General features: G+C 42.4%; 1 protein-coding gene across 4 annotated transcripts; it reads left to right on the top strand.

The window, feature by feature from the left end:
* Nucleotides 1-27855, top strand: ZFYVE1 (zinc finger FYVE-type containing 1). Of its 4 annotated transcripts, none has more exons than XM_032110780.1 (13): nt 1-400; nt 1025-1225; nt 1362-1898; nt 14972-15476; nt 18441-18655; nt 20697-20803; nt 21598-21706; nt 22286-22383; nt 22482-22599; nt 22940-23110; nt 23885-24065; nt 24553-24666; nt 25726-27855. In XM_032110780.1, the coding sequence occupies exons 3-13, from the start codon at nt 1401-1403 to the stop codon at nt 25956-25958; spliced, it is 2349 nt and encodes a 782-aa protein (XP_031966671.1). In that variant the 5' UTR covers nt 1-400; nt 1025-1225; nt 1362-1400; the 3' UTR covers nt 25959-27855. The 4 variants fall into 4 exon arrangements, with proteins under 4 accessions (XP_031966671.1, XP_031966670.1, XP_031966672.1 ...); XM_032110779.1 differs by having other exon boundaries at nt 1003-1225; XM_032110781.1 differs by lacking the exon at nt 1025-1225.

Here is a 27855-nt window from a genome sequence, read left to right as displayed (position 1 = left end):
AGTTCCCCGCGATCAGCTGATCCCGGCTGACAACGAGGGGAGCGGGCGGAGGGGGCGCGGGTCCTGGCCGGCCCTGCCTTACTCAGTTCCCCCGGGCGCCCCGACTGCATGGTCGGCCCCTGGGGGAGGAGAACCGGGACACCCCCCCCAGGCGCGGAGGGGACCGGGGGGAGGAGGAAGCCGCGGCCGGGTCCCGAGTCCTTAGTCACCGGCTGCCGGCGGGAGGAAGGGGAAGAAAGGTGGCCGCCGGTTTGTAAACAATAGCCTGGCTAGCGGCGCCCCGTGCCGCGCCGCCTTTGTTCCCGACCCCGCCGCGGCTCCCGCCCGCTGCCGCCGCTCGGCGGGAGGAACCCGGAGGCTTCCCCCTTCCCGGCCGGCGCAGCGGCGGGCACAGCCCCAGGTAGGTGCGGGCGCGAGGGGAGGCGCCGGCCGGCACCGCCGTTACGTAACCGCGGGCGGGTCGCGGGGTCCGCCTGCAGCCCCCGCGGGCGGCCGAGCCACAAGTGCGGCTGCTGCGGGGCAGCGCCCGCCCGGGGCCGCGGGACTGGCGGGGAGAGGGGGTGCCGAGGGTCATCCTGGAGCGAGAGGGTCTCCGCGCTGGCTGGGAGCAGGGGAGGCGGCCCGGAGGCAGCGGTCGAAACAAAGGCGGCGGCGGGGTGCGCAGGCTGCCCTCAGCGGGCGCTGGTCTTGGGGCTCTGCTCTGGCAACTTGGGGTGCAGAGGGAGAGGGAAAAAATCCGTCGTCTGTCAGCCTGACCGCGGTAGCGATCGTCTTCCAGTGTTATTAGAAGGAGCGTACAAAGAGAGCGGATTTTTGTTTATCTGGCGAAGCACATCAGGAAATTCCCAGCAAATAAATATTGTGAACTCTCTGAAGGAGGAGCTTAGCTGTGGAGTGAAAGCAGAGAATTTTCTAGTCTTGACACGGTCCTTTTGTGTGTGTGTGTGTACATGTATATGCACTTGTGCGTTTCTGATGCCTTTTTTGTCTCTGTGTCACCAGCTGTCTCCGTTCTCATCTTCAGGGAAATACTTGCTGTATCTGCTGAAGTACAGCAGGCTGGGTTTTTTTTCTCATCACTGAAAGTACATTAAACAGCTAAAGAGAGAAAGAATGTATACCAGCATTTGGGTGTAATAGTACATGAAACCAGCCACGTTGTCTAAGTTTATTTTGGAGAAAGAAAACTTCATTAGCACTTAACAGCACTCTTCTTGTGAGGCAGGTCAGTGTATGAATCTTACAGAAACATATATTAATTATTTTAAATCAAGTACAGACAGCATTCCTCTTGTGTTTCTTTCTGTTGTGAAAATACTAGATTTACAACTGACTTCTATACATTTCATTGTTTGAAACAGAAACAGGAAGGAAAAACATTGCTTTAAAGAAATCTGAAGATGAGTGCCCATACGCAAACTGTGGAGAAAGGACAGAACACAACACTCCTGTGCCAGGAAAGCTACGTTTGCAGTGGGACAGATGAAGCAATCTTTGAGTGTGATGAGTGCAGAAGCCTACAGTGCCAGCGTTGTGAAGAAGAGCTGCATCAGCCAGAAAGATTGCGGAATCATGAACGGACCCGTATAAGACCCGGCCACGTCCCGTACTGTGACTCCTGCAAAGGTGCCAATGGGAACATAATGCATGCCAGTATGACGGGCTCAAGGCAGATAGCAGCAGTGAGGTGCCAGGTGTGCAAAATCAACCTCTGTGTGGAGTGTCAGAAGAGAACACATGCTGGGGGGAACAGAAGGAAGCACCCTGTCACTGTGTACCATGCCGGCAAAGCCCAAGAACAGGAAGAGGAAGAGGGGATGGATGAGGAGACCAAGAGAAGGAAGATGACAGAGAAGGTTGTGAGTTTCCTCTTGGTCGATGAAACTGAGGAGATTCAGGTAAGAACTGTTGTGGTTTGTTGTGAGCCAGCAAGGTTCCTGAACAAAATTGAATACATTGTATTGCAGTAGGTATCCTGCAAATGGGAGTGCTGGCAGACAGTTTCCTGCTGTATGACTAGGAGAGGGTATTTGACTGTACCAAATAGTGCTAATGCAAGACTACAGCCCATTGCTACCATTTAGCATCAGTAAATCCATCTGGTTTTTAGGAGTAGGACAAAATAGAAATAAGTGTCCAAAGTGTTCCATCCAAGTCCTGCAGACACCATGGTTAAGCTATATTGCTTGTCACAAATATTTTTAGATGTTAGCCTTTTGGTGAAAGAGAGGGAATTGCCACTGGGGTAGGCCTGCTGATAAAAATGATAGGAACTAGTTGACAAGAATAGCCTCTCAGGAGGCCCTATTTTAGAAAGTCTAGCATTCAAGATATGCAGTTATAGAACTCTTCTGTTGGCCCTTACATTTGGTAAGCACTGTACAAGGCAAAATGTGTGAAAGCCGCATAGCATATTAATTACACAACTAAAAATTGAACTTTGTTTTTTGACTTCCAGTTTGCATCCTTGCTGTTAAACCTTGTTTGGGAGACTGAAAGAAAATTTGTAGTCACCTTGAGACTCAGCATCTGGTTGCTCTAATTTATCATACTCATGCTACCATCATTAAAAATAATTGTGGTGATATTTGTATCCATGATAGTAACAGTCAACGTGCCTGTCATGCATCACAAGAAAATGTGACTTAAGTATCTCATATCTATTCTATACTATAGAAGTGTGTGTACATACGTATATGTGTATGTACACAGTAATTAAACTGTAATATAGGATAGTCTCAAAATGCTTGGGTCATATTTTTGTCAATTCAGGTGTACTGATTGCTAAAGTCTCATGGCTTTTGAAGGAGAAAGGGAGGAAAGGATGACAGTCCTTATGGTGCACTGACATAGAGAGCACACTATGCAGGACAGCAGTGACTGTAAAATGAGTGCTTGAGTTTCAGGTGTTGTAGCAGTCCTAAGGTTGTATGCCTTCAAGCTCTAAGCACACACTCATTTCCTTGTAGTGTGTGACAGATGCAACTATTACTTTAAGATACAGACTTTTCAATAATCCTTTAGCTACTAGAGCAGGCTCTGAAATGCCTTGGAATAGGGCTGTCCTGGAAAGCTGCTCACGAACTGTGTCTGTGTGTGGTTGTACTGGTTTAAGTTATATTTATACTCATGAATCTGTAAGCCTTATTGAGGTAGACCTTTGGCTGCCTCCTGCAAGCCAAGTGCATTTGCTATTTAAATGTCATGGGCCATAAAGCCAACTTCCTTATTGAGGCAGCAGTGGTCCTTTATCAGATCATAGCAAATTGGTCAGAACAGGGTTGGGTTGAAAAAGCTCTCCAAAAATGATCTTATTTCACTATCAAGATGTTGAATCAGAGTTCTTCCATCTGGAGTGGTATTCTCTCTCTCACAGCTGAATATATATGTGACATCTCACAGCCAGTGTCAAAGCAGTCTGAGAGATTTCAATTAAATTATTTTCTGGCAGCTGGAATTTAAAGAGTGCTTGCTATTATAGTGATAATTCTGCTAGTGGACATGAGGACCTTTATTTCGAAAGGCCTGTTAGATGCCACAGAGGATGTCTTCAGAGCTAAGTAGTCATCTTCTGCTCTTGTTAATACTGAGGAGCCTATTTTGCTTTAGGAGAGTGATCATCAGCTTTTTATTTTGTGCTTTTCATTGCTTGAGAAGTAATCATTAGAATATTCTTTATTTAAACCAACTTTTTGTCCAAAAATGCCAAAAACTTGAAATATGGAGGTGCAGAGTTTGAGGGTGTGTGGCTTTTTAAGCTTGAGCAGACAGGATAAGAATTTAACGGAATTATCTAGTTCAGCTATCTTTAACTGTTTAATGACCTTTGGAACTTGAAAATTGTTGCATTAGTTGGGAAATAAGAGGAAACTGCTGATTTCCTATCAATGGTAGATTCTGCCATAGCAATGTTAAAAGCTACAAAATTACAAATGTTAAAAGCTACACCTCCCCCCCCCCCCCCATTCCCCCCGCAGTTAGGTGGAACTACTTACGCTGCTGAACAGGAGATGATGGATCGAGGCAATCACTGATGTATATTTATTTACAAACATCTAACTTGAAAGTGGATCAATGAGATGGGGACACAGGGCCAAAAGATTTGGTTTTTAGTTTCTTTTGGAACCTGGAGTTGTTAAGCTCAAGTGGTTATGTTTCATCTCACTGTTCCTGTTGGCTTCTTGGAAGTGGTAGCTCTAAAACTGAAGAACATTTATAGTGCATAAGCAAATGACTGATCTCGTTCTAGATCCAGAAGCAATGTGGATTAATCCATAAGGAGCTGTGCCTGAGCAAATTGGTTCAGGGGAGAGGTGGAAATTCTCAGTTTGGGCTCAGCACTACACAGATACAGCTGTGATAATTCTGAGATCTGCATAATTGTCTTTGTGCCGTGTTGCACAGATGTGCTGGCCTGCTCAAAGCTTTTTGTGCTTTGCAGGCATAACCATAAGCTCAGAAAGCTGAGGACTTCTTGTGCTTGTTCAAATCCACATAGACAGAAAAGGTCCCATTTTAAACCACTGCTTGTTTGTAGAAAATTGATGGTAGCTAAAGTTTGTATCTGTGAAATACAAGCTTCTCTGTGATGCTCATCGTAACAGCACTATATCTGAGCACCTCAAAAAGAAATTGGCTATCTCACGTTAAAAAATGTCCTTAAAGGGTAAATCCAAGTTTGCACTGCAAGTCTGTGGAAGAACAGAGAGGGAGGTTGTTCCTCATGGAGTCCGGCCCCAGCTGTCTCACACTACACAGTGCAACGCTGTGCATCTCTTGTGAGTTAGTCCCCAGGCATCTTGACCTACATGATGAATTTTTTTTTTTGTTTTTCCAGGACTTGTTGCATCTCATAAGACCTTACTGACTTCTATCAGTAAACAAACCTTGACTATTTTACAAACTAGCATCACCTGCAGTTTAAACCCCATTCTAGGCTCTCTTTCTCAAGCTCTGTTATGCAGTTTCTCTTTACACAGTATTAAACTTTTGGCCTTATCTATTGGATATCTAAAGCTGAGGCTTCCATCAAATTGTTCTTGATAACTGCAGCATCTGTTTGTTAATTGGCTCCTACATAGTCTATCTTCCTTGCTCATCTGAGAATGATATTGTGGGGATTACTTCCTCAGTAAATCACTGTGGTCTTGTCACTGCACTCTTAACATCTTCCACATCTCCTCTTTGCCTTGTTAGACTCAAACTGTGTGCCTTCTCTTTTTATATGTGTAAGTCCCTCAACTGAATCTCCTGATCTGCTCTGCTGAAATGTCAGCTTTCCTTTCTTACTTCTAACTTCCTGGATTCTCAAAGAGGCATCATTGTGTTGTCACTAGTGCTGCCCCTTGCACACAGGAGGCACTTCCCATAAGAAGTCACAGAATCAATTAATTGGGTTTTTTTAACTGGTATTTGTGTATCTATTAAGAAAAACACAGTGAAATACAACAATAAAAACATGACTCAGGTTGTGATACTTGTTTCAAATCCTGAGGCTGTCTTACCGTCCTATGAACTTTTCAACTCACCTGGATCTGTCTTTGTATCTTGTACTTATATTTATGCAGTTTCTGGAACAGTTTCCATTTTTGCTTTGTCTTTATGATGCATGCTTGCAAAAGAGCTCTTTAGCATAAAGCAGAGTTATGCATCTGTTGTACAATGAGCTTTATTACTGCTTCTGAGGCGGGGCTGAATGCTTCACAATGCATAACAACAGCTTGGTATTTTTATCTTGGGGAACAGATGTTGGGAGTTCTTACAAGATCAGAACTTGGTTGTAGTGTCACTAATGGCTCCTATGATAACACTTTGTCCAAAGCCCTAATTAAGGACTTGGCACATATGCTTAATAGAAGTAGAAACAGTCTTTCATTGACTCCAGAAGATAGAGGACATACTTGGTTATTAATAATCTGCCTTAGAGTTCACTCATCTTTGACCAGAAACTAGCTCTGTCACAGGGCATTATCCAATCTGTGGGTTGCAAAGAAAAATAAAAGGTACTGACGTTGTATCCTGACTTACTAAGGAGACTAGAAGGAAAGAAAAATTTCCCTCTAGCTAGTCACAAAAATAATTTCCCCAGCTGTGTAATTTTATGAAGGAGAAGGAGCATACATTCATTGCTATGTCTCCCCTGAGATACCCATAAGAGCTCCCTTTCTTCAGTTTGCAGTGTCTTTTTGTTGTGCCATTAGATATCTCAACTTTCTAAGTATAGCCCCATTCCTTGAGGCTTTTTCTATTCCTTCTAGCAGGTCTAGACGCCTAAAGGAGTAAGGTCTTCCCCTCAGCAAGTATGAACAGGATCTATGTACTGCTTTGCAATCAGTTAAGGTAATGCAAAAGGACCCATAGCCCTTATTTAAATGCAGACCATTTTGTACAATCATTAAATAAGCTGTTGCTAAGAGCATAATAGTCCATGTGTCCTCCTCTATCCCCTCCTGTTAAAAAGTTACACATACATATAGTGATAACTCTGCAGGGTTGCTAGCTGCTTTGCTTTTCTCACTCCTGCTGTAAACCCGATGGAAGTACTGTGATTTTTTCCTTATTATCTACTGATTTGAGCCTGGATGAAGTCTAGGGATGACAGAATGGAGTCTCTAGGAATGATTGTTCTTGTCAAGTATTCTTTGTCAGTTAATGGGAGCTAACATGTTCTCTTATGAAAGAAAGTCATGATCTCTTAAGTCTGATTGCTTGCGTTTGTCTAGCAAATAGTGCTAGTTCTTGTGACACTCTTGCTTGATTTGCTGTTGGGGGAATGTGCTTTTGGTAGTTTGTGGGTTTTTTGGGGGTTTTTTTGTGCTTTAGGGTAGCACAATCAGCTGTAAATTTCTGGGAAATGTAGTCCATATCCTGTAACGTAAGGAGTCACAGCTAGTATATTTGCCATGGATATAAAGGAGGAAGAAAAATGTTGAAGGATCTGAGTTTTCTAGGCTAATGTGATCTGTTGGATCAGGATGTGTAATTTCTGTCCCTTGGTACTGTTGATGTGCTATAGATGAGTTTTCCTCCCCTTTGTGCTTTAGAGAGGTTTTCTTGCCAAAGTATTTTTGGGAGTTTACTGTCCTACACTCTAGGAATTTTTCTCTTATTACTTTGTTATTTTTCAGTATTCCTCCCATCCCAGTCTGTTATCAGTTCACCTACATTTAAGTGCACTGTTTTTCTGTCCTTGGAATAACATAGTAGAGAAACTACTTAGCAATTGCTGGTTAGGAGTGTTCCTTCTTCTGCTGGACATATATCAGTATTTTGAAGAGTATTTTTAGAAGGTAGGAGAGAGAGCCATCCATTTAACAAACACACAGATCCTTTGACAGTCTCAGGCTGACTCTTAGCTAATTTTTAACATAGCCACTTATAAATAGTGCTTTTCCCTGGAACCAGTCTTGCACCTTCTTCATGATGCAGTACTCTTGGGCATTAATTAAAGTCAAATATTTTGCTTCCTTCCTGTCTCTTTTGTCCATATGCTGACATGAGTGCAGGTGTGGAAAGAAGAGAGCATGTCACAGGTGAGAGAGCCTGGTAGCAGGCCACTCTGGAACTACCCACACTTTCATTCAAGAAATGAGTGAAACTGAACTTAGTTTCCTGAACTTAGTTCCGTTTCTGAACTAAATAGTCTTGGGTGGGGATAGATGGGGTGTTTTAGTGCTTCCCCTGCTGTACCCCTCTTTGCACTTTTCCAGTGAATCTTTTTGGTCTCTTGGATGCTGCTGGCTGTCTTCTAGTCCTTCTTGTCCTTTCCATTGCCTCCACTTTCTCTTTTCTGCAGCAGTCACTGGGAGGCAGATGTCACTGCAGCACATGCTTTTGGCTTTTTTATCTGGGCTGTTAAACCTTTGCTGTAGGATCACATAGAGGCAGAAGATTGAGTCCTTTGGCCTGCCTGTCAAAACACCCTGGAATTGGGAAAATAACCAGAGTAATTGTTTTCTAGGAAGAATGCAACTGTTGTACACGTAAATTTGTAAATGCCCCTCTTAGCAAGGACAGTGGTATAGGTAGTGTCCACAAAGGTAATCTAGTTACTCTTAGTATTTAGGAAGACAGCGTGAACTTGCTCCTTGACTTGCTGTCTTCTGGGCAAGTCTCTTCACGTGGATGTGGTCTCTGCTGCTATAGCTGTGACTTTGGGGTGTTAATTGGTAGTGCTGTGGCCAAATTAACATCTACAGGAACTTGAAAGGTATTTAGGATACAAAATCATGATTTCTGCATCACTGTTTACTGTTCTCTTTTAGAGTTAGATGATACTATTACGTTAGTGTTTTTTTTTCAGCAGCTGCATTTACTTCAAAGTCTTTACTACTTTTCAGTTTTCAGTTCTTGCAAAAATAGTTTTTCAGCAAGCTAACAGTTTAGTGGACTTCGTAGTCTTATTTCTGCTTTCAGAAGTTTGATATAACTTAACTCACTTGTCTACAAGGTTAACTTGCTATTGATAATAGCAATATTTCAGTCAGTGTTCCCCCTTGGGTTAGGGAGAGTCCGATCAAGTTGGATTACTTCCAATCACCTTAATTTTTTTCCACCACTGTCTTAAAACGTTTGAAATAGGATCTCTTTGGGTAGGGTTGTTAAGCAGGATTTAACTCTTCTGTCTTTGCCTCTGAAAGAGTTCTGTAATAGATAGACATGGTGTAAGTCCTATTGAGACTCGTGCTGTTAAGCTCCATACAAACCCATGAAATATTGAACCTGAATTCCTATGCCAGAGCTGTAGAAAGGAACAGGATAATTTTGGTCTGAAAAACATACTCAGTTCAGAGACAGTATTGTCCATGAGTATGTACTGTGGCTAATAACAGATCTCAACAGAGCCCATAGGTGGTACTGCACTGGAGACAAATAAATAGGAAAAACCCCTTCAGGTTAGGAAACACCCCTAATACAAATGCTTTCATTTGCTTGAGCCAGGAGGAATAAGATCAAAACCAGCTGAAGCTGAGGAGCAATGTCAGAATCTAACCTTAGACATGTCTGTCCCCTCCTTTATTTTGCCCTCCCTGCATCTGGTGTCAGGTCCTTCAATTTTGGCTTGAGGCTTTGTAGAACTCCAGTCCTGAAAATACTGATGTCCACTGTCAGCTTGGCTGAAGGCTAGGAGATCACTGAGGACAATAATGATTAATGTATTTAAGTATTCTCTGGATCAATAACTTACTTCTGAGTGTCAGATTGTAACTACTGGTGTGACATACGCAATTTTATAAACTAATCTGTTGACACAGCCCTTTGCAGAAACTTTCTCAGGCTGCTGTAAAACATTTACGTAGTAACAAGTAACTCTTTAACCAATAGAATTAATGAAGTCTAATTTCTGAGATGTCTTCTTCTCATTATCCAGTGCTTGTCCACATTTTCTGTCTTCTGAGTAAGAAGCAGTATGTGTGCTGTCATGCACCAGCCAGCATGCTTACTGGCTAGCACGTATGGGTATGACTGCTCAGCTTACTGCTGTCTTGGAGGCTCCAGGGAGTAGACATGAGACATGCTCTTTCCTCAGTAAGGTTATTAGAGTCTTTCTTTTCTACTCTGTTGTCTATTTTCATCAAACTTTTAGGAAATTTATCTTTTAGAGGCTCTTATTTCTGTATCAAATTGGTGTAATTAGATTATGAATTTTAAGTTATATGTGGAAGACTTGAGTAACGGCATAAATTATATTTTCCATGGAAAGTCATGCAGAAGAAAAGGTATAGGAGACAACCTAAGGTAGAAAACTAGAGATGCTTGTACTTAAAAGTCAGCCTTGATTCTTCTTGAGCACCTGCTTATGATCAAAATTTTCTCTCTTGTTTGGAAGACTCTAAAAGTCAGAGGAAGTAATGACCTCCTGAGGTCACTTTCAACCTGTATTAGCCTAAGATCTTAGAGGAAACAAGGTTTGAATTACTGTGGTTTAGAGCCTGTCTCACAGCTCTGTTGATGTCACGTGTTTCACAGCAGAGTTTCTCTTCCTCAGAGGGAGCTATCTTTTTTGTCACTTGATAACAAGAAACACTTGTTATCAAGTGTTGATATCAACAAAAATTTCTTTTGGGGCAAAAGCAGGTAATTTCCAGTTGCATTTTTAGTAGCCTGTTGCACTTGAGTTGCGGGGGTAAGCCAGTTATGCTTCTTTGCATTCATGCATTGCCTTTTCAGGAGTGATTGTGAGGAGCCCTGCAGAGATGCGAATTTTGGTGGTGACACTGTGCTGTGGTAGAGCTTATTCTTCTCATGTTAGTTTAGCTGGCTGTGGTTAAAGGAAGAAATCTGCTTTATAGATTTCTCTCTTATTTTCAATGTACACTGAAATTGTGATTTAATGACCTAAAGGTAGGAGCTGGGGCTTTAGACATGCACCCAATCACTTTTTTCTGAATCTATCTCTGGATAGGAGCTCAGTTTTTCAGAGTTAAAACACAGATTTAGAAGCAGTGTTTTAAAGAACTGGTCTGCATTGGGCAGATCTGACAGATCTGTTCTGTTTCCAGGTTTAGCGATTGATGTGATACTCTGTCCTTAAGATCAATTACCTAATGTTGTCTGTTTTGTTTTAGAAGTTCAGGACTGCTTAAAAGGTTGCAGATGTTCTTTTAGCTTGCTTTGTCATTTCTCCTTCTGATTTAAGGTGTTTGAATTCTTGTAAGCATTATCTTTTTAAAATATTTTCTGACCTGTGAGCAGCATTACTTGTATTGCCAGTGTTAAGTAATGCTTTAAGGTAAATATTTTTTTTTTTCCACTTGATTGCTTTGACTGCTTGTACTGATTTGTCTCAGATGTTTGTAATTTTATGCTGGTATACATTTGGATGTGCTGTTAGGAATCTTGTACCTTACATTTCCATTCATTGAGAAGGGTGTTAAATTTATATCATTCTTATTGACTTAGTTGTTGTGTGTCAGAGGATACTGTCTTGTGCTGGTTGTCTAATCATAGACCATTTAAATTGGAAAAGAACTTTGAGATCATCAAGTCCAACTGTTAACTCAGCACTGCCAAGTCAACCACTAAACTGTGTCCCTAAGCACCACACCTACATGTCTTTTAAATACCTTCAGGGATGGTAACTCCATCACTTCACTGGGCTGCCTGTTCCTATGCCTGATAACCCTTGACTCAGAAATTTAATTATTTATATGATGGTCTCTTTCTTAATTGCAGAAAATGTATTTTTGTTATTAAATATACTCTTTAAAACCAGGTCAAGCAACGGGTAAGACTTCAAAACACAACAACAAAAGTACCAACATAAGTCAAAATGACAGTGTAAGACTAGCAAATGAAGACGCTCTGATGAATACTATGCCAAGCATGCTTGATTCTTGTTTTGAGCTATTGTGCGTTGTGGCACAGCTCTGGCTTTGTGCACCACTTCCATGAATATTAGCAACCCCTAAAGGATTCGTAAAGAGTCTTAAAAGGAGAAAACTCTGGTAAAAATGTCTGATTCTCTTAATGTGTTTGTTTTGCTGGAGGCAGATTTAAAGTTATATGAGTAACAGGTCATTTGAAACTCTGTTCTATTTTACAGATTTTTGTAACTTTTGTAGCTTTCTAACACTTTTTAAATAACATTGTTACCAAGAGGTTCATAGGTAGGAATGTAATTTTAGCCATTCCTACGAAGAGTTCTCTTGTTTAGCAGTTCTTGTTTCATTTTAGGAGTTCTGTTTCTAAACAATTCTACTTAGGGGTCAGATTTAGAAAACTTATGTTAGGTACAATGGATTTCCAAGTATAGGTGATAAAGAGACTTCAGTTCCAAATGTGCTCCACCGCAGTATGTATACGTTTTTGTGCCTGCCTTCTAGAAGACTTTAGCTGTCAAGTTCTCTGTTTTTTCCCACTGAAGACCTTCACCTCCAGTTCAGCTGAACCTGGGTGAAGGGACTGCATGGGGAGCTGGATGACAGCTGCTAAGAGCAACCTAGTTAAAACTTTAAAAGAAAGCTAACCAAGATTCTAACATATGATGGAGTAAAAACTGTTCTTTTTAGAAGAGAGTCTCCTAAGAGCTATAACAAAAGTGTAAATGAGTCTCTGATACTAGAAATGGCAAAGTTAAGAAGGCGCTCAAGAGATACAACTCTTGTCTTGGGTTAGACATACAGTTTTCATTCTTAATTTGCATTGCTGTGCAACATAAGGAAGGTTTTGTATTTACCCTCTGCTGTGAATGTCAGAGATCTGGAACTCTTGGGCAATGCAGAATTGGACATGGTATGGAAACATGAGTCCTTTGCACATGCAACAGAAGGTGGAACCATATCAATTTCTTTAGAGATGAGAAGCAAAACAAAGAAGTGGGGTTAGTACTTTGACATTTAATGCACCCACTCTGACTTCAAATGTCTTGAAGGAACTTGCTCAAGAGAAGTAAATTTGACTACTGATATGGGGATTGTTGCGGATGGTTCTTAGAGAGTATCATTCCTGTACTCAGCATTGGTTAATGTCTACTAGCGCACAAGAACAAGGAGCACCCTATGACTTACAAGCATATTCAGTTTCAAAGGGAAGGGCTTCTTTTGGTCATCTCGACTTGTTTTTGGTTTTGTCGCTTCTCCCCCTACATGGAATTTGTTGTAAGGCTGTTTCAGGATCCAAAATTATGACTAGGTTCTAAAAAGGAGGATAGGTCTGCTGGTTCTCTACCAGCTATGAGCATCTAGGTGCAACCACTGCTCAGGAAGTTCTCGGTCATCTGACTTCTGAGCACTGGTAAAGTGTGCTAGGAAACATGTACTCATTTCATGTCTTAAGTTCTTCCTCATTCATTACCAAGTCCTGTGAGACAACATTGGACTAGCTAGACTTTGGTGTGTTCTTGTGCTCCTGGGTAACTTGCTTGTCTGAATCACTCCTGAGTTCTGTCCTGAAAGGACTGAAAGTTCTGTCTGCAAGAGCCTAGAAGGGGATAACTTAGAAGGGAGTGTCGTTTGTGTCTTCTGACATTACTGACTCAGCCCCTTCCACAAGCTCTCCCAAACTGCTACCAAAGTAATAACTACTGCTGGCTAAAAGACCTTAGTCATTAGCTGTCCTGCCAATACTTTAGCAGCTGTTTGAAAACTGATATTTTTTTGTGTTGCCCAGGGAGTACATAACCATTGACTCTGGCAAAAAGGATCTGTCACCTTTTTAGTGAGAAGTTTGGGAGGTGGGAGTTAAAAACAAAATATTTTGAAGACATTATCATATTCCCTTTTGCTTATGTACACATAACATTTTCATATTGTCAAATCTGTGAATGTTTTTAGGAGCTATTCCGTGAACCAGTAACTTCCTTTCATCCACAGAGACATCTTGAGAGACACTAAGCAAAACTGCATCTATCATCTAAGCTACCTTCCTGATGATAAGCTAGTAATCACAGCTACCAAAAAAGCAGACCCTTTCTTGTGTATCTGTAACTTGAGTGTATCTTGATGTTCTCCCACAGACACCAGGAAAGATTCTGTTGAGATCATTTTGATGTCTCTTGTTTCCTGTTTTCTTCTACGCTATGAGGCTGACTTGAATAGTTTGAGTCTGTGAGAAGCTACTGCAAGCTCACAGCCCACAGGTTTTCTTTGTGAATGCTGTTCCCAACCACAATCTGGCACACTGGCTGATTTTTATTTTCCTTCAAAGTCTACATGCTGCTGATTGATTTGACCAAAACAAATGGGGCTGGCTGAGCCTTAAACTAATTTGCTGATCTAAAAATAAACTTGTTCAAAGAAACCATTTATTACCTCATTGCCTCTCTGGATCATAGCTTGTGAGATCTTCCAACTGTAGTTGCAGGAGGAGAATAGCTAAGAGCTTCCAGAAGTTAAGAGGCAGGTGAGAGGGGCTGGAAGCCCTGCTCCTTTCAGTTGATGGGGATTCCTTGAAAAGGGAATTGGGATGAAGGAAGTGAATTTAATCTTTCTCAAAAAGACCTTCTGTCATATTCTTCCCCATTATATAATAAATGAATAAAACCTGTTGGAAGATGAAAAAGCAAGGCCGAAACAAATGCATGAAGCGTGAAACCTGTGAAAGCCGTGAACATATTCTGCAACAAATCCAGGGCAGGCTCTTGTACAGAGCTCTAGCCCATTTCATTGCTACTTTATCTGCTCCTGTTACTCCAGTGCCTGAACAGAAAATGTGCTGTTCTTTCGCCTAGATAGCATGACGCTTGACACTTAAGCTGTAAAGCCAAAGAGAAGCTACCTGCACTACTTCTTGGTTTTGTATGTGTGTTCTTTTGTTTTATTTTTAAAATGAAAGTTTAATACAGTAAATTACAAAATGGATCATTGAGGTAGTTGTAGCACTTCTGTGAGAGCCAGTTTGACCTGCTTCAAGCACCTGACTTCAGTGCACAACTTTGCTGCTTCTTCTCTGCTCCCCCTTTCCAGCTGAAAGATTGATCAGCTGGAGAGCAGTGGGAATAGGACAGTCTGTGTCTGTGAGCCCCTGGCTGTGGATAGATGCAGCCCAAGTGCATGGCAGACATTCTTCTACCCAAACAGGTGCTCAGCCTCTGTGGATGAGTCAAGTTAAAGTGGCAAAAGCAATCCCCTCTTTCACGCTTGAATTTGGATGCTTGCCAGGAGACTGTTGCTACTGAGAAAGTCTGCTGTGCTCCAGGTAGCTGTTCTGTCAGACTTGGAAGTAGTGTTGTACCCCCTTCTCTGAAAGGACTGCCTCAGAGAATGGGGTGAGGTATTAGAGTTGACTAGACAAGTAATCACAGTGAGGCATCACTTCCAAAACAGCTACATGATGGAACAATATAAATCCATCAATATGTACATTTTACAAAACTGCATTCTAGTATTTTGTTTTGTACTTCTTGGTGCTTCAGAAACTTAATGATGAAATCTGAAGATTTCTAATCTTATGAATCCTGAAACAGCTGTGTTTTCGGTGTTGTCTACTCCAATTACATAGTTACAATATTTTTCTCTTTTTGTTTTGGAAGGTAAGGAATGAAGAAGACTTTATTAAGAAACTGGACTGCAGTCCTGACCAACATCTAAAGGTAGTGTCCATCTTTGGGAACACAGGGGATGGCAAGTCTCACACCCTTAACCACACTTTCTTCTATGGCCGGGAAGTCTTCAAGACGTCTCCTGCCCAGGAGTCATGCACAGTTGGAGTCTGGGCAGCCTATGACCCTGTCCGCAAAGTGGTGGTAATCGATACAGAGGGTCTCCTGGGGGCCACTGTGAACCTGAGCCAGAGAACACGGCTGCTGCTGAAGGTCCTGGCCATCTCTGACCTTGTCATCTACCGTACTCGTGCTGACAGGCTCCACAATGACCTCTTCAAATTCCTCGGTGATGCCTCGGAGGCTTATTTAAAACACTTCACCAAGGAGCTGAAAGCTACCACAGCCCGCTGTGGCCTAGATGTTCCTCTGTCAACTTTGGGTCCAGGTGTCATCATCTTTCATGAGACTGTGTACACCAAGCTACTGGGCTCTGGTGAGTAGGCAATAAGAAACTGAATAACAATGTGCTAAACACTGTCTGTAAATTATCAGGTTGCATTGAATATTCAGCATTCTTTACTACCATGTAAAAACATGATTTGGGTTTTGCTCTCACTGGTTTCAGTCTGTGAACCAGGCTGTGGAACTAGAAGAGCATTCCCTTATGGTGATCTGACTATTCCAAATCAGCTAGAATAATCCTCTTAGCCAGCTGAACATCAGCACTGAATAGTCATGAGTTCTGCCAGCACAGAGGGCAGAACAGAGGAGGGTTTATCATACAAGTTCACGAGTATGGGTGATATGGCAGATGAAGGTGAAAACTGATGTGGTGAGTTGACCCAGGCTGGATGCCAGGCACCCACCAAAGCTGCTCTATCACTCCCCCCCACAAGTGGACAGGAGAGAGAAAATATAATGAAAGTTTCATCAGTTGAGATGAGGTCTGGGAGAGATCACTCATCAAATACCATCACGAGCAAAACTGGCTTGACTTGGGGATATTAATTGAATTTTTTTACTGATAAAATCAGAGCAGGGTAATGAGAAGTAAAATAAATCTTAGAAACACCTTTTTCTCATCCCTCTCTCCTTCACAGCTTTACCTCCTCCCCCACCAGCCACACAGGGAGACAGGGAATGGGGGTTGTGGTAGTTCATCACACGTTGTTCCTGCTGCTGCTCAGGGAGAGGAGTCCTTCCCCTGGTCTGGTATGGGGTCCCTCCCATGGGAGACACTTCTCCATGGACTTCTCCAACATGAATCTATCTCACGGGCAGCAGTTCTCCATAAACTGCTGCAACATGGGTCACTCTTCCATGGGGTGCAGCCCTTCAGGCACAGCCTGCTCCAGCATGGGTCCCCTATGGGGTCACAAGTCCTACTAGGAAGCCTTCTCTTTGTGGGTCCGCAGGTCCCTACCAGGAAGCTGCTCTAGCACAGGCTTCCTACGGGTTCTCAGCCCTGTTTCAGACATCCATCTGTTCTGGTGTGGGCTCCTCCATGGGCTGCAGGGGGACAGCCTGCTTCACTTCACCATGGTCTACCGGGGAACCTCAGCTCCAGCACCTGGAACAACTCCTCCTCCTCCTCCTTCTCCACAGACCTTGGTGTTCCTCTCACGTATTCTCACACCCACTTTTCTCTGGCAACAATTACATCTGAACATCAATTTTTTTTTTTACCTTCTTAAATATATTATCACAGAGGCATTACTATCATTCCTGATGGGCTCAGCCTTGACCAGTGGCACATCCATCCTGGAGCTGGCTGTCATTGGCTCTGCCAGACATGGGGGAAGCTTCCAGCAACATCGCACGGAAATCACCCCTGTAGCTCCCCCACTGCCAAAACCTGGCCATGCAAACCCAACACAACTGACATACCCTGGGATTTTGGCAGGGATATGTAGAATGCTGTTACAAAAAAAACCAAGATAAAATTCTGTGTAGAACCTAGGAGGAGCAAGAATTATGACGTTGATGAACGTCACTCTACTTTTTTAAATTCTGTGAACCAAAATCATTCTGAGGCTTATGTGAGGTTGGGACTGAGGTTGTGGTGGCACGGAGCTGATGACTTGATTTGATGCTACGTTTCTCTGTGCAAGTATCTGATAAGACCAAAGGAGCAGACTTGCAGACTATTATTCCCACCACTTTCAGTGTTCTTCACAGTAGTTTTAACTTAGCTTATGTGATATTGGATTATTCATATTTAAATGGTGTATTTTATTTGTATATCTGAGTGAAATACACTGTCTTATGGAAGAGAATTGTTTTTATTTTGGCTGTACAGTTTCTTCTCATTTTTTGTGTATTTCAAAAGGCGTGGTGAAACCTTTCTTGATTTGATCTGGTGTTTTGATAAGGAAGAGCCGTAATGAATTGGCCTGCAGTGGCTGAAGCTCAGTCCTGCTGTTTGTGAGCATCTAGGAGTCATCTCTTGTGTAATAAATACCTCAGCAGTCCTGCTGGCCCACATTCTCATTTTGGCTTCTCTAAACAGTGAGGTTTTAAACCAGTAGAAGAACTTGACGTTCTTTCTGGTTATTATCAGAGTAACTTCTTTATACCCTTTACCTTACCTGTAAGGCAGTTCCTTTTCTTATATGCCAATTTGCTGATTAGCAATTCAGCCTTTCATAAAGTTGTTGACATACACTGTTTCATCAGTTCAGCCTTTAGTGACTCATGAGGACACTTTGCACCTGTATGCAAAGTCAGGGTCATAAAAAAAGTATATTTTTATGGTCACTTCTCATCACAATAGGAATAGGAAAGAAACTTCTTAGCATATGGATATGCAGAAAGCTGTAACCATCTGTCTCAATGGATAATTGAGATAAGTGTGTTTATGTAGTTTTAGGACAGGGAAGATGGGGCCTGCCTTATTCTGAAATGTACAGCAGGTATTTGGAAGCAGGCAGGAGAATGTGGTTGGCGCTGTGGAGTCTGACCTGATGTGGCCAGTTCTGAAGTGCTTTGCCATGTAGAAGTTGTTGATAAAGGCTTGGTCTTCCTTGCTACAGGGCTGGCATGGAGAACAGGCAGCCCATGTAAGGTTCATGCCCTCCAGTTATCAGGTGCTAGGAATAGCTATACCAAGTTATGGTCTGGTGAGAAGAGCTAACAAATGTGCTGATATTGTGTTTCCTTGTATTATGTCCTAATTTGCTCCTTAATCTGGATATCTGTGTTTCGAAATCTAGATGTGCCTGGTTTTACCTGAGAAACTTGGTCTTAGAATTTAAAGGTGTTTATCACAAAAGAGAGGCTGCTTTTGGAAAGTTTGTTTCTTTTCCTTGTCTTAAAATATAATGATAACTGCATTCCAGATGTATTAGAAGACTTAATTAAGAAAACTAGAACTATATTGCATATGAAAGTACTATGCAATAAAGTCCTGTTTTAAACAATCAGTTGTTTATGAACTTGCTGATACTCTTATATATAGATCATCCTTCGGAGGTTCCTGAGAAGCTCATTCAGGATCGGTTTCGGAAGCTAAGCTGTTTTCCTGAGGCTTTCAGCTCAATTCACTACAAGGGAACAAGGACATACAATCCTCCAACAGATTTCTCTGGGCTTAGGCGAGCTGTGGAGCAGCAGCTGGAGAACAATACTACTCGGTCACCTAGACAGCCCGGAGTTATCTACAAAGCACTGAAAGTAAGTGCAGAAGAGTTTGTCACAGTCTTTATTTGTACCACTGTTGCTAGTAACTCAGCTGCAGCTCATAACGGCAGAGCACCTGAACCAGTGATGCAGTCTTGTATGCAGGTCTTCCATGAGAGTGATAATTTTGTCTTAACAGCTGGGGAGGCTGGGTAGTTTTTTTTACTTTAAAACAAACACTTTGGTAAAGACCATGGAAGGTCAAGAAAAGTTAAAGAGCCAAACTGAGCAAAATCACAAAACTGAGCTGGGAAGAAAAAAGTAACTGATGCTGTGAGTGACAAGCACTTAATGACAGTGATTTACAAAGAGAGACCTTAGAAGGTGTTTTTTATAAAATTCCTAAAGATGGCCTCAGCACAAGAGGAGAAAATGCAAGAGACTTGAAGGGAGTTAATAGTTGGCAAGACCTAGCACTGCACAGTGTAACCCAAGGGCTAGGAGGCAAAAAGGAGGAAGGAATTGTGCTGTAGCTAGGGATGGGATCAAGCCAAATGATGTATTACTTCAGAGCGAGTGATTTTCTCAGATGGTTCACTTTGCTAGGATGTCAGAGGGATTTTTGGGTCTTTAAATTTGCAGTCCTTCCTACAAGCTTCCACATACCACTACCTGATTAACAACATATTTTCTTTGGCCCAAAGAGCACGGCTGTCACTGGGGAGGGGCAGGCAGAGCTGGGGCATATCTGCAGAAGAAGGTAGTGTTAGCAGTCTTTTCTGGTGTTAGTCACAGCTGTTGGAACAGATAATTCTGGCTGCTCTGCATTAGTGGTAGCTGAAGCACAGAGGGAAGTGTCAGGTTGACATGTACTGTACACAATTCTTTGCATTAGGGAGCAGACAGGCAGCAAGAGGAAAACCAGTTGGAATCATTAATTTTAGTTTAATTTCTAGGACTTTATTGCAATAATCAAGTAACCTGGTTTCATATATAGCTGCTGGTGTACTTAAATTCATGTCCAGTAGAGTGTTTGCTGTGTTCAGATCACTACTAACTACAAATTTCACTACTAACTTCTTTTGCTTCACTTGCTGAGGACACAAGACTTGCTAGAGATCTCCACTTCCTCTAACTTTTGAATTCATTGGCCAGTATCAGTCAAGCTTTCAGGAGAATGTAAAGCAAATTTCTTTGAAATTATGTGAAATAAAATGTTTAAATAGAGGACTTATCTGAGGGAAGCTGTGGTGAAAGAGGTATACACGTCTGTGTGTATGTGCAGTCAACCCTTGTTAAACAGCACAGATGCACCCACTCCACCCACCCCAACCCTTCGAGGGGAGAGGGAGGAAGAGAAAGGCAGGCAGCCACTATATTAACCTCAGCTGTAGGAAGAGTTTCAGCTAGATCTCATGCCTTCAGAGATCTCCATCAAGAAAAGCTGTAATCATTTGCTTTGTTCCAGTGCTTTTTTTTTTCTCCCTTAGCATAACACCTGAAAGAACTTAAAAAGTTAAATGTGCCAAGGCTAAGGACTGATTTAATCTGAGAATGGATGTTCCTAGGAAAGGGTACAAATCCCTTTGTCTCAGTTTTGCCATTTCACCAGAGAAGAGCAGTTGTTCTAGTGGCTGGAGGAAAGCTCAGGGCAGCACTTTCTGAGCCAAGGGGCAAAAAAATGTGTTCTCATGAACTATGAGAAATGATCCTCTGAGTTTCTTTTCAGAGGTTTTCAGAATGCAAAGCCCTTTTAGCAAGAACCCTGCTATTTTGAGCAGGGATTGGATCCACAGTGATCCAGGTGCAATCTTCTACCACCCATTTCTACTACAAACTTCAAAGTAGGGACAGGAGGACAGGAAAGCAGAGAAAAAGAGTATCTTACAAGTGTTCTTGTCACTTTCATACAAGTGCAAGATTGCCTTCTTGGTTGGTTTCCAATCCCTGTTTTGGTTTCCAGGCTAGTAAGACACTATTTGTTAGCTGTGTACTCTCTCTGCCTCTCCCTCCAGTAGAGGAACTCATGCTTTTTCTTGCAAAATATCTTCATTGCCCTTAATTCCTTTCCAGTTCATTCTTTTTTGTTTCATAGGCTCTAAGTGACCGGTTCAGTGGGGAGATCCCCGATGACCAGATGGCTCACAGCTCTTTCTTTCCAGATGAATATTTCACATGCTCCTCTGTGTGCCTCAGCTGTGGGTAAGTAGATGAGAAATGCTTCTCCATCCTTTTAGGGGATAGTGCTGCCTTAACCTGCAGCCACAGAACGTAAAGTTTCTGTGACATCTTGACACCTGATATCAGCTATCCTCAGCTTCCAGGAAGAATTAGCTTGAAATCCAACTCTTATGTGAATTGGACAACCACTATTGCCACATCCCAGCTGGATGCATGGTTTTTGCCCACTCTGTTTTTGTGCATGGCTACAAACCTGTGCTGCCCATATATTTTCCCAAATGCAAGCAGGGCAGGAAGAAAGGAGTGTCTAAATAAATCCCCTGACGTTTCCTACCGTGTTTTTCTCTTGACATATTTATTGCCTAAACAGTATAAACAGTCCTAAAGCATACATCATGGAGTGGGGCTGTATTCAGTGAGTAGGTCTAAGTGGAGTTCCATATTTGATTAGATCTTGGCTGGTAGCTCTCTGGAAAGAGCCCAAAGATTGAGCCTGGAAGGGCAGTAGATGGCAGTCAGTGCTCTGAATCTGGGAGCTGTATAGCAGCATGGTGTTGTAGCTGGTTATGCTTCTTTTCTGATGCCGAGCATTTTCTGCAGTGAACTGTTGTGTGGTGCTGCTTTGTATGTGAAACAGTTGCTACAGTTCCTTCTGCCTTTCAATAATAAATTATGTCATTGCCATATGTACAGTTGTGAAGATGGTTTGAGGGCCAACATCTATAAAAATACAAGATAGCAGTAAAAATGAAATCTTGCTGACATCTGTCCTGTGTCTAACAGCAGCAACTCATGGTTTGCTCTTGAATACTCAGGTGTGGCTGTAAGAAGAGCATGAACCATGCAAAGGAAGGAGTCCCTCATGAATCCAAAAGTCGATGCAGATATTCTCACCAGTATGATAACAGAGTCTACACTTGCAAGGTGAGTAGCGATACAAGGACAAGGTCTGAAGAATGATAAAGGAAAGGATGACCCAGTAAATGACAGGCATGTGCCTGTTTTAATCCTTTTTTTTTTTTTTTTAATGTCAGAGGTGCTCATAGCCTTGACAAGAAAAATTGATCCTTATTTGACTTGTATGTTTGCTTGGAGAGTTCATCACCTCTGTGTGCTATGTGTCATTTTCTAGCTAAATTGTGAAGCTTGATGCTCTTAACCTGGGTAATGCTGACCTTTTATATATTTGACATGGTTACTGTTCTTACTTGCTTATGCCCAGTGCTTGGTATTAGCCAATGTTTCTGAAGGATGTCTGCAGGAGACAGGAAGATTTTTGGCTACCATCATGGTCTTTATTGATGTAGAAATACTTCCCTGATGTCCATCATTGATAGTGGGTTTGATTTTGCTTTGTTTTTAAATGAGTTCTGATGAGTGCTCCTTTGCTGTGGACCTCTGTATGCTAATTATATGCTTTACGTGGACAAACAGCAGCCAGATGTAGATTTGGATTCCCAAGAATGTGGGTTCAACCCACTACATTGAGTCTTTATGTTGTAGGCCTGTTATGAACGAGGGATGGAGGTCAGCGTGGTGCCAAAAACCTCTGCTTCCACAGATTCCCCTTGGCTGGGCCTTGCCAAGTATGCCTGGTCAGGGTGAGTACTGCAGCTGAGATCTCTCTGCTCTCTGTGGTCTCTGCACTGCCTGGTGCTTGGGACTTGCCAGAGAGGTAACCTGTCCTCCTCTTGTGCAGGTACGTGATCGAGTGCCCCAACTGCGGGGTGGTGTATCGCAGCCGGCAGTACTGGTTTGGCAACCAAGATCCTGTGAACACTGTAGTGAGGACAGAAATTGAGCATGTCTGGCCAGGGGTAAGTCTGCTTGCTGGATAGTCCTTGTGTATGTGTGCAGCCATGCACATGCTAATTTGGTTGTTCTGGACGTTGATGGAGAAGATAGATTGCCTTTCATTAAGCTGGTCCCTGCTGTTCGAAAGAGCCTTTGCAAGGGCCTTCAGACATCTTTTGGCTATCTTGAAATGGCTAAGTTGCCAACCTACTTCTGTCTTTCAAAGCAGGGCTTGTGAATCTTTTTCTCCTGCTTGCCCTTCAGTTTAACAGGAGCAATGGGTTGCAGAGCCATCTGCATCTTTAAAAGAAAAAAGGTGGTTTCCCTCTTTTTATTCTCAAATTAATATCTGTTTCATTCCAGACTGATGGATTCCTGAAAGACAACAACAATGCAGCCCAGCGTTTGTTGGATGGCATGAATTTCATGGCTCAATCAGTATCTGAACTTAGCCTAGGACCCACAAAAGCTGTGACCTCCTGGTTGACAGACCAGATTGCCCCATCTTACTGGAGACCCAACTCTCAGATTCTGGTAAATAGCAGCTGCTACAGAGAAAGGCTTTGCAAAATGAAAACCCCTTTTCCTTACTCTTTAAGTAATACAGTACTTTGCAGATTCCAAATGCTTCTTCTTTTACTGCAGCAATCCCAACTCCTACAACTTTGAGAAAACTGAAGTGCTTTCTCCTCTTCCCATTCTTGACTTAGCCAGAGAAAGTATGAACAGAGACTTGGCCCAGCCCTGATAAAGAGACTGTTTCTCCCTGCTCTTTGTGAGCTACTCTCCCTGCAATATCAGAGAAAATCTTGGCTTGCATGAACTTGTTTTTTAAAGCAAAGAACCAACATCTTAAATATGGCTACTGCAGTTGATAGTACTATTTTTATGGGTGCAGAGATTAAACTCTGGTTTCATACCAGATACAAAAAGCTGGCCCAAACAGTTCAACTAGGAAAGGATTCCTTGTGTCTTGCCGGAAACAGATTCTTCTTCAATGAAAACTGCCTTCTGAATTCTTACCCCACACAAAGGTCAAATGTCCATCATTCAGTCCTGTGTGATGTGCCTGTGTTTGTGATTGTGAACGAAGGAATCATAGCAATATATTGGCTTAACCACTGTACACCTACCATTCTGAATCACTTCCCTGGGGTAAAGTTGTGGGGCTGATAGCACCCAAGTCTTGTGTGTAACTGCATTTTTCACAATTTCAGTCTGAGACTTGCCATGCTGGGCTTCTGCTCTCTATTTTTCACTTAAGGAAGATCAAACTAACAGTTCTTCTTTCTGTGTTATTCTGATTAGAGCTGTAAGAAGTGCAACACACCTTTCAAAGATAACGACACAAAGCATCACTGCCGGGCCTGTGGAGAGGGCTTCTGTGATGGCTGTTCTTCCAAGACCCGTCCAGTGCCTGAGCGAGGCTGGGGACCAGCACCAGTGCGCGTGTGTGATAACTGCTATGACAACAGGGGCATCCAGTTAGGTAATCTTGAGTTGATTGTGACAGAACTATCCCTGGGCAATAGCCTGAAGTCTTTGTCCCTGATTTCTGGATCACAACCATTCCCAATGGGTGTAGACATGCTGGGCTTCCATAAAATTTTGGTAAGGAAGCTGAAGAGCTCAATACCTTTTGGAAAGATGACCCTACTAGATACCTGACCTGCTGACAAAATTATTTTCTAATTGTATCTTTATTTTGTTTTCCTGGCAACTGCTGATGGTCTGGTGCTAACATCAGAGAAGGGATGCTTATGTTACAGCAGACTATATATTTTGTCCATTATTGATAAAATGAACACCCTGCAATCCGAGATTGTGGATGGGGGACATAAAGGCTGAGGAGAGATTCCAACCTGCCTTTTGGGTTTGCTGCTGGTTTTGTTAATGTAAATTAACTGAAACTTTCAGTTACAGGCTGAAATGGTGGTGGACTTAGGTGTTGACCCCTTCACTCTTGTGTCATGCAGATGTGGCTGAGCTGCCTTCAGATGAGGAAGGGGGCACACTTATTGCCAGGAAGGTGGGGGAAGCTGTGCAAAACACACTTGGAGCGGTGGTGACAGCCATGGACATTCCCTTAGGTGAGTTCTGTTCTCTTCTGATGGATTTTTTTTTGTCTAAACGCATTTTTGTTTTCAAAGAGCAAAACTTGTTACTAAACTTCAAGAGTTTGTGTCACAGGCTGGCACCTCTGCTATGATACTACTGTTGGTTGAGAGTTCTACGGCCCTCTGGACCTCTTCTGCTTGATGTTTCTTCTTGGTTTTCAGCATGTTGTTTTTGCAGATCACACTTTCTCTTTTCACCCAATTGTGCAAAACTGCACCAAGCTGTGAGTAATTCACGCTCTCCTGATGCATTCACTGCAGTGACCTGCCATTTGGAGTTCCATAAAGATTGGCCAAATTAAGAAAGCATTTTATCAGGTTTGGTTTTCTTCCAGAGATGCTGAGTGCCTTTTAAGTGTATTCATGGATACTGCTGGCACTTGGTACTTCTGAGGGGAGGGCTGAGAATTTGAAGCTGTCCAGGTTGGTAATGATGGGGAGGTACTCAGTAGTGTGATCTTTAAGGGTGAGCTTAGTACAGGGAACCTCTGCTGCTCTTTCATGTGCTGGGTGGCAGTTCAGGTATGTCAGCAAACATTTCACATTTGAATTTTCTGTTGTTGGACGTGACTTCCTACTCATTGCGCACATTGCCTACAGCATGTCTGGCCATCACCTGTGCGGGTGTTTCTCTCCAACTCAATGAAAGGCAGAATAAATCCCTTTCTCAGTTCAGACAGTACATGGATTTCTGATTATTTGGTTTGGTGACTTGGTAGTTTTTTTGGCCACAGCTGAAACTAAAGGTAGGGAAAAGCAAGTGTCTTAACCTCTAGAAGAGTCTGAGTAAGGCAAGATGCCACTATTAAAGAGTTTACCTTTGAAAAGAGGCAGAATGTGGGAGAATGGTAGAATGCCCTAAATGGCTACTCGTTGCTCTGGATTCTGTCAGTAGGTCAGCTCTCCCTTAATGGCAGTGGTATGACTTGCAATGTGTGAGTGCCTCCACTGGAGTACATTCCTGACATGCTCACGTTCATGGATTATTTTGTTCTCCCTCTTTCTCATCCCCCCACTTCACTTCCTCCTTAGGTCTGGTAAAAGATGCTGCCCGACCTGCGTACTGGGTACCAGATCATGAAATCCTGCACTGCCACAATTGCCGGAAGGAATTCAGTATCAAACTTTCCAAACACCACTGTCGGGCCTGTGGCCAGGGATTCTGTGATGAGTGCTCACACGACCGCAGAGCGGTTCCCTCTCGTGGATGGGATCACCCAGTCCGAGTTTGCTTTAACTGCAATAAAAAGCCTGGTGACCTTTAACCCCAGGCTGCTCTCCAGATCTTTGCAATTCCTTATGTTCTCAGGGTTACAAATGAAAATATCTGGTCTCCCTTTCACCTTCTAACCTGTTGCAGCCAGAGTGCATGTTTCCAGTTTCTGGCCTCCTCTCATGTTATATCCATCTTGGAACACTGGGAATGAGCTTACATTCAGCCTCTAGGTTTTAATTTCAAATTAACTGGGAAAGGGAGGGAGCTCCCTTGTAAATGAGCAAACCAAAATCCCGTGTATTTTATTCCAGTAAAAAAAAAAAAAAATATATATATATATCTCAACTATGTATAATTTAGTATATTAAGAATATGGTTGAATAATGAAGCTTTGAGTATTCCTAGTTCAAATGATGGATGGTGTTGTTCCTTACTGTATTGGATCAGAATTATGGCCTTCTAATTCTTCTTTTGGAATGTCTTGCTGATCGTGATGTCCTGTGAGGAAGGTTTGGACTCTGTGCTGCCAGGAATCTCCAATGTTGATATGTGAATTACACCTGGTAATTCAACCAACTCTACATCTGGAGGTGCTGCCCTTCTGGCCATGGAAGATTAAACCTAGTTTAATTAGCAAGTTTGTTTGAACTGTGATATGAGCAATGGTCTTGCAGTGCAAGAGGTATCAAGTTAACACAGACTCCCTGGCAGAGACCGGTAGAGCTCTGAAAGGTAAAGCAAATCCTATGGCACGAGGCAAAGCATTCTGATTTTGCCATTTCAACTTCAATACCAGATCAAAAGGTAGCAGGGTCTTGCTCTCCCTGACAATATTTTCATGTACTCAGGTTTTCTTCAAGTTTCTCTGCAAGATCATTACAGTTAAAAGTTTTGTCCAGAGCAGAACAAAAGAACAAGTTTTGTAGGCAACTCTGAAATACGAAGTTTGAGTTGTTTGGGTTGTGATGACTTTCCTTTTCCCCCACTTTTTAAGTGATCCTGTAGTCTCTGAAGCCTCTGTGTTCTCAGATATGGTTGCATAGAAACTGCACAGATTTGACTTACTTTCTTCTAATAATATGAACTTACAAATCAACCTGGAAAATGGGAACCTTTCTTCTTTGTTCCTAGCAACTGGCACTCAGTGGACTTCATCCTTTTATGAAAGCACTGCAATGAATTCACTGATTTTATTATGAAAAGCACCACTTAACCTAACTTATATTGTCATGTACTGTGGATTTGTGGTTCCACTTAAAAGAAGTAAGAGACCGTTGTGGATTAAACTGCCTAAAATTCTCCCTTCTTGGCTTACATAGACAAGAATTCTTTCACCACATGAGAGTTGCCTCCTCTTGGGGTGGCTGGAGTTTAATGCAGTGTCTTAGAACTGTGGTATTTTTTCCCAGCTTATTAAATGTGCTCTTGTGTAGATGAGTGCCCAACACCCTGTTTTAAGACTGTATTATTAAATTAACTGCTATAAAGAACTTTATCTTCTGAACAAGCGTACTGACTTTCCTTGTAACAAGCGGTTCTCACTTTGTCTCTGAAAGAACATGCTCACAAAGTGATTGTCCCTTCACAGCTACATCCAGTCTACACAAGGAAGTAGACTTAGAAGATGATCCAGGACACCTTTGGTACTGGCCAAGTTTACTGCGGATGGTCTTATGTTTTTGTAAGCAAAAGCCTGCCATAAACTGACAGTTGTCCAAGTAAGGGCATGAGTAGGTAGAAATCCTCTCTTAAAAGACATTCTGTACATCTGGCATAATTCTGTGCTTCAAAGTATTCTTTATTTTTTTAATGGGTGAGCAGTGTGTTCTTGGTTTGTAGGCTGTGCCTTGTGTGCTGTTTATGCATGTAGCTTTACTACCATGTTAATGCACAAAGAGAAAGCAGCCATGACATTCCTTGTATAAAATCTTTGGCATCTGTTTCAA

This window comes from Corvus moneduloides, chromosome 6 (genome assembly GCF_009650955.1).
Source record: "Corvus moneduloides isolate bCorMon1 chromosome 6, bCorMon1.pri, whole genome shotgun sequence".
NCBI lineage: Eukaryota > Metazoa > Chordata > Aves > Passeriformes > Corvidae > Corvus > Corvus moneduloides.
The sequence above is the reverse complement of the archived record's forward strand: the minus strand, read 5'-3'. Positions and strand labels throughout refer to the sequence as shown.

Bases quoted from the DNA above. Each gene is read 5' to 3' on its own strand.
- ZFYVE1 (XM_032110781.1), top strand. From the start codon at position 1,401: ATGAGTGCCCATACGCAAACTGTGGAGAAAGGACAGAACACAACACTC. The intron at 15,477-18,440 runs GTGAGTAGGCAA...TCTTATATATAG, and splicing joins CACCAAGCTACTGGGCTCTG to ATCATCCTTCGGAGGTTCCT. The intron at 22,384-22,481 runs GTGAGTACTGCA...CCTCTTGTGCAG, and splicing joins GCCAAGTATGCCTGGTCAGG to GTACGTGATCGAGTGCCCCA.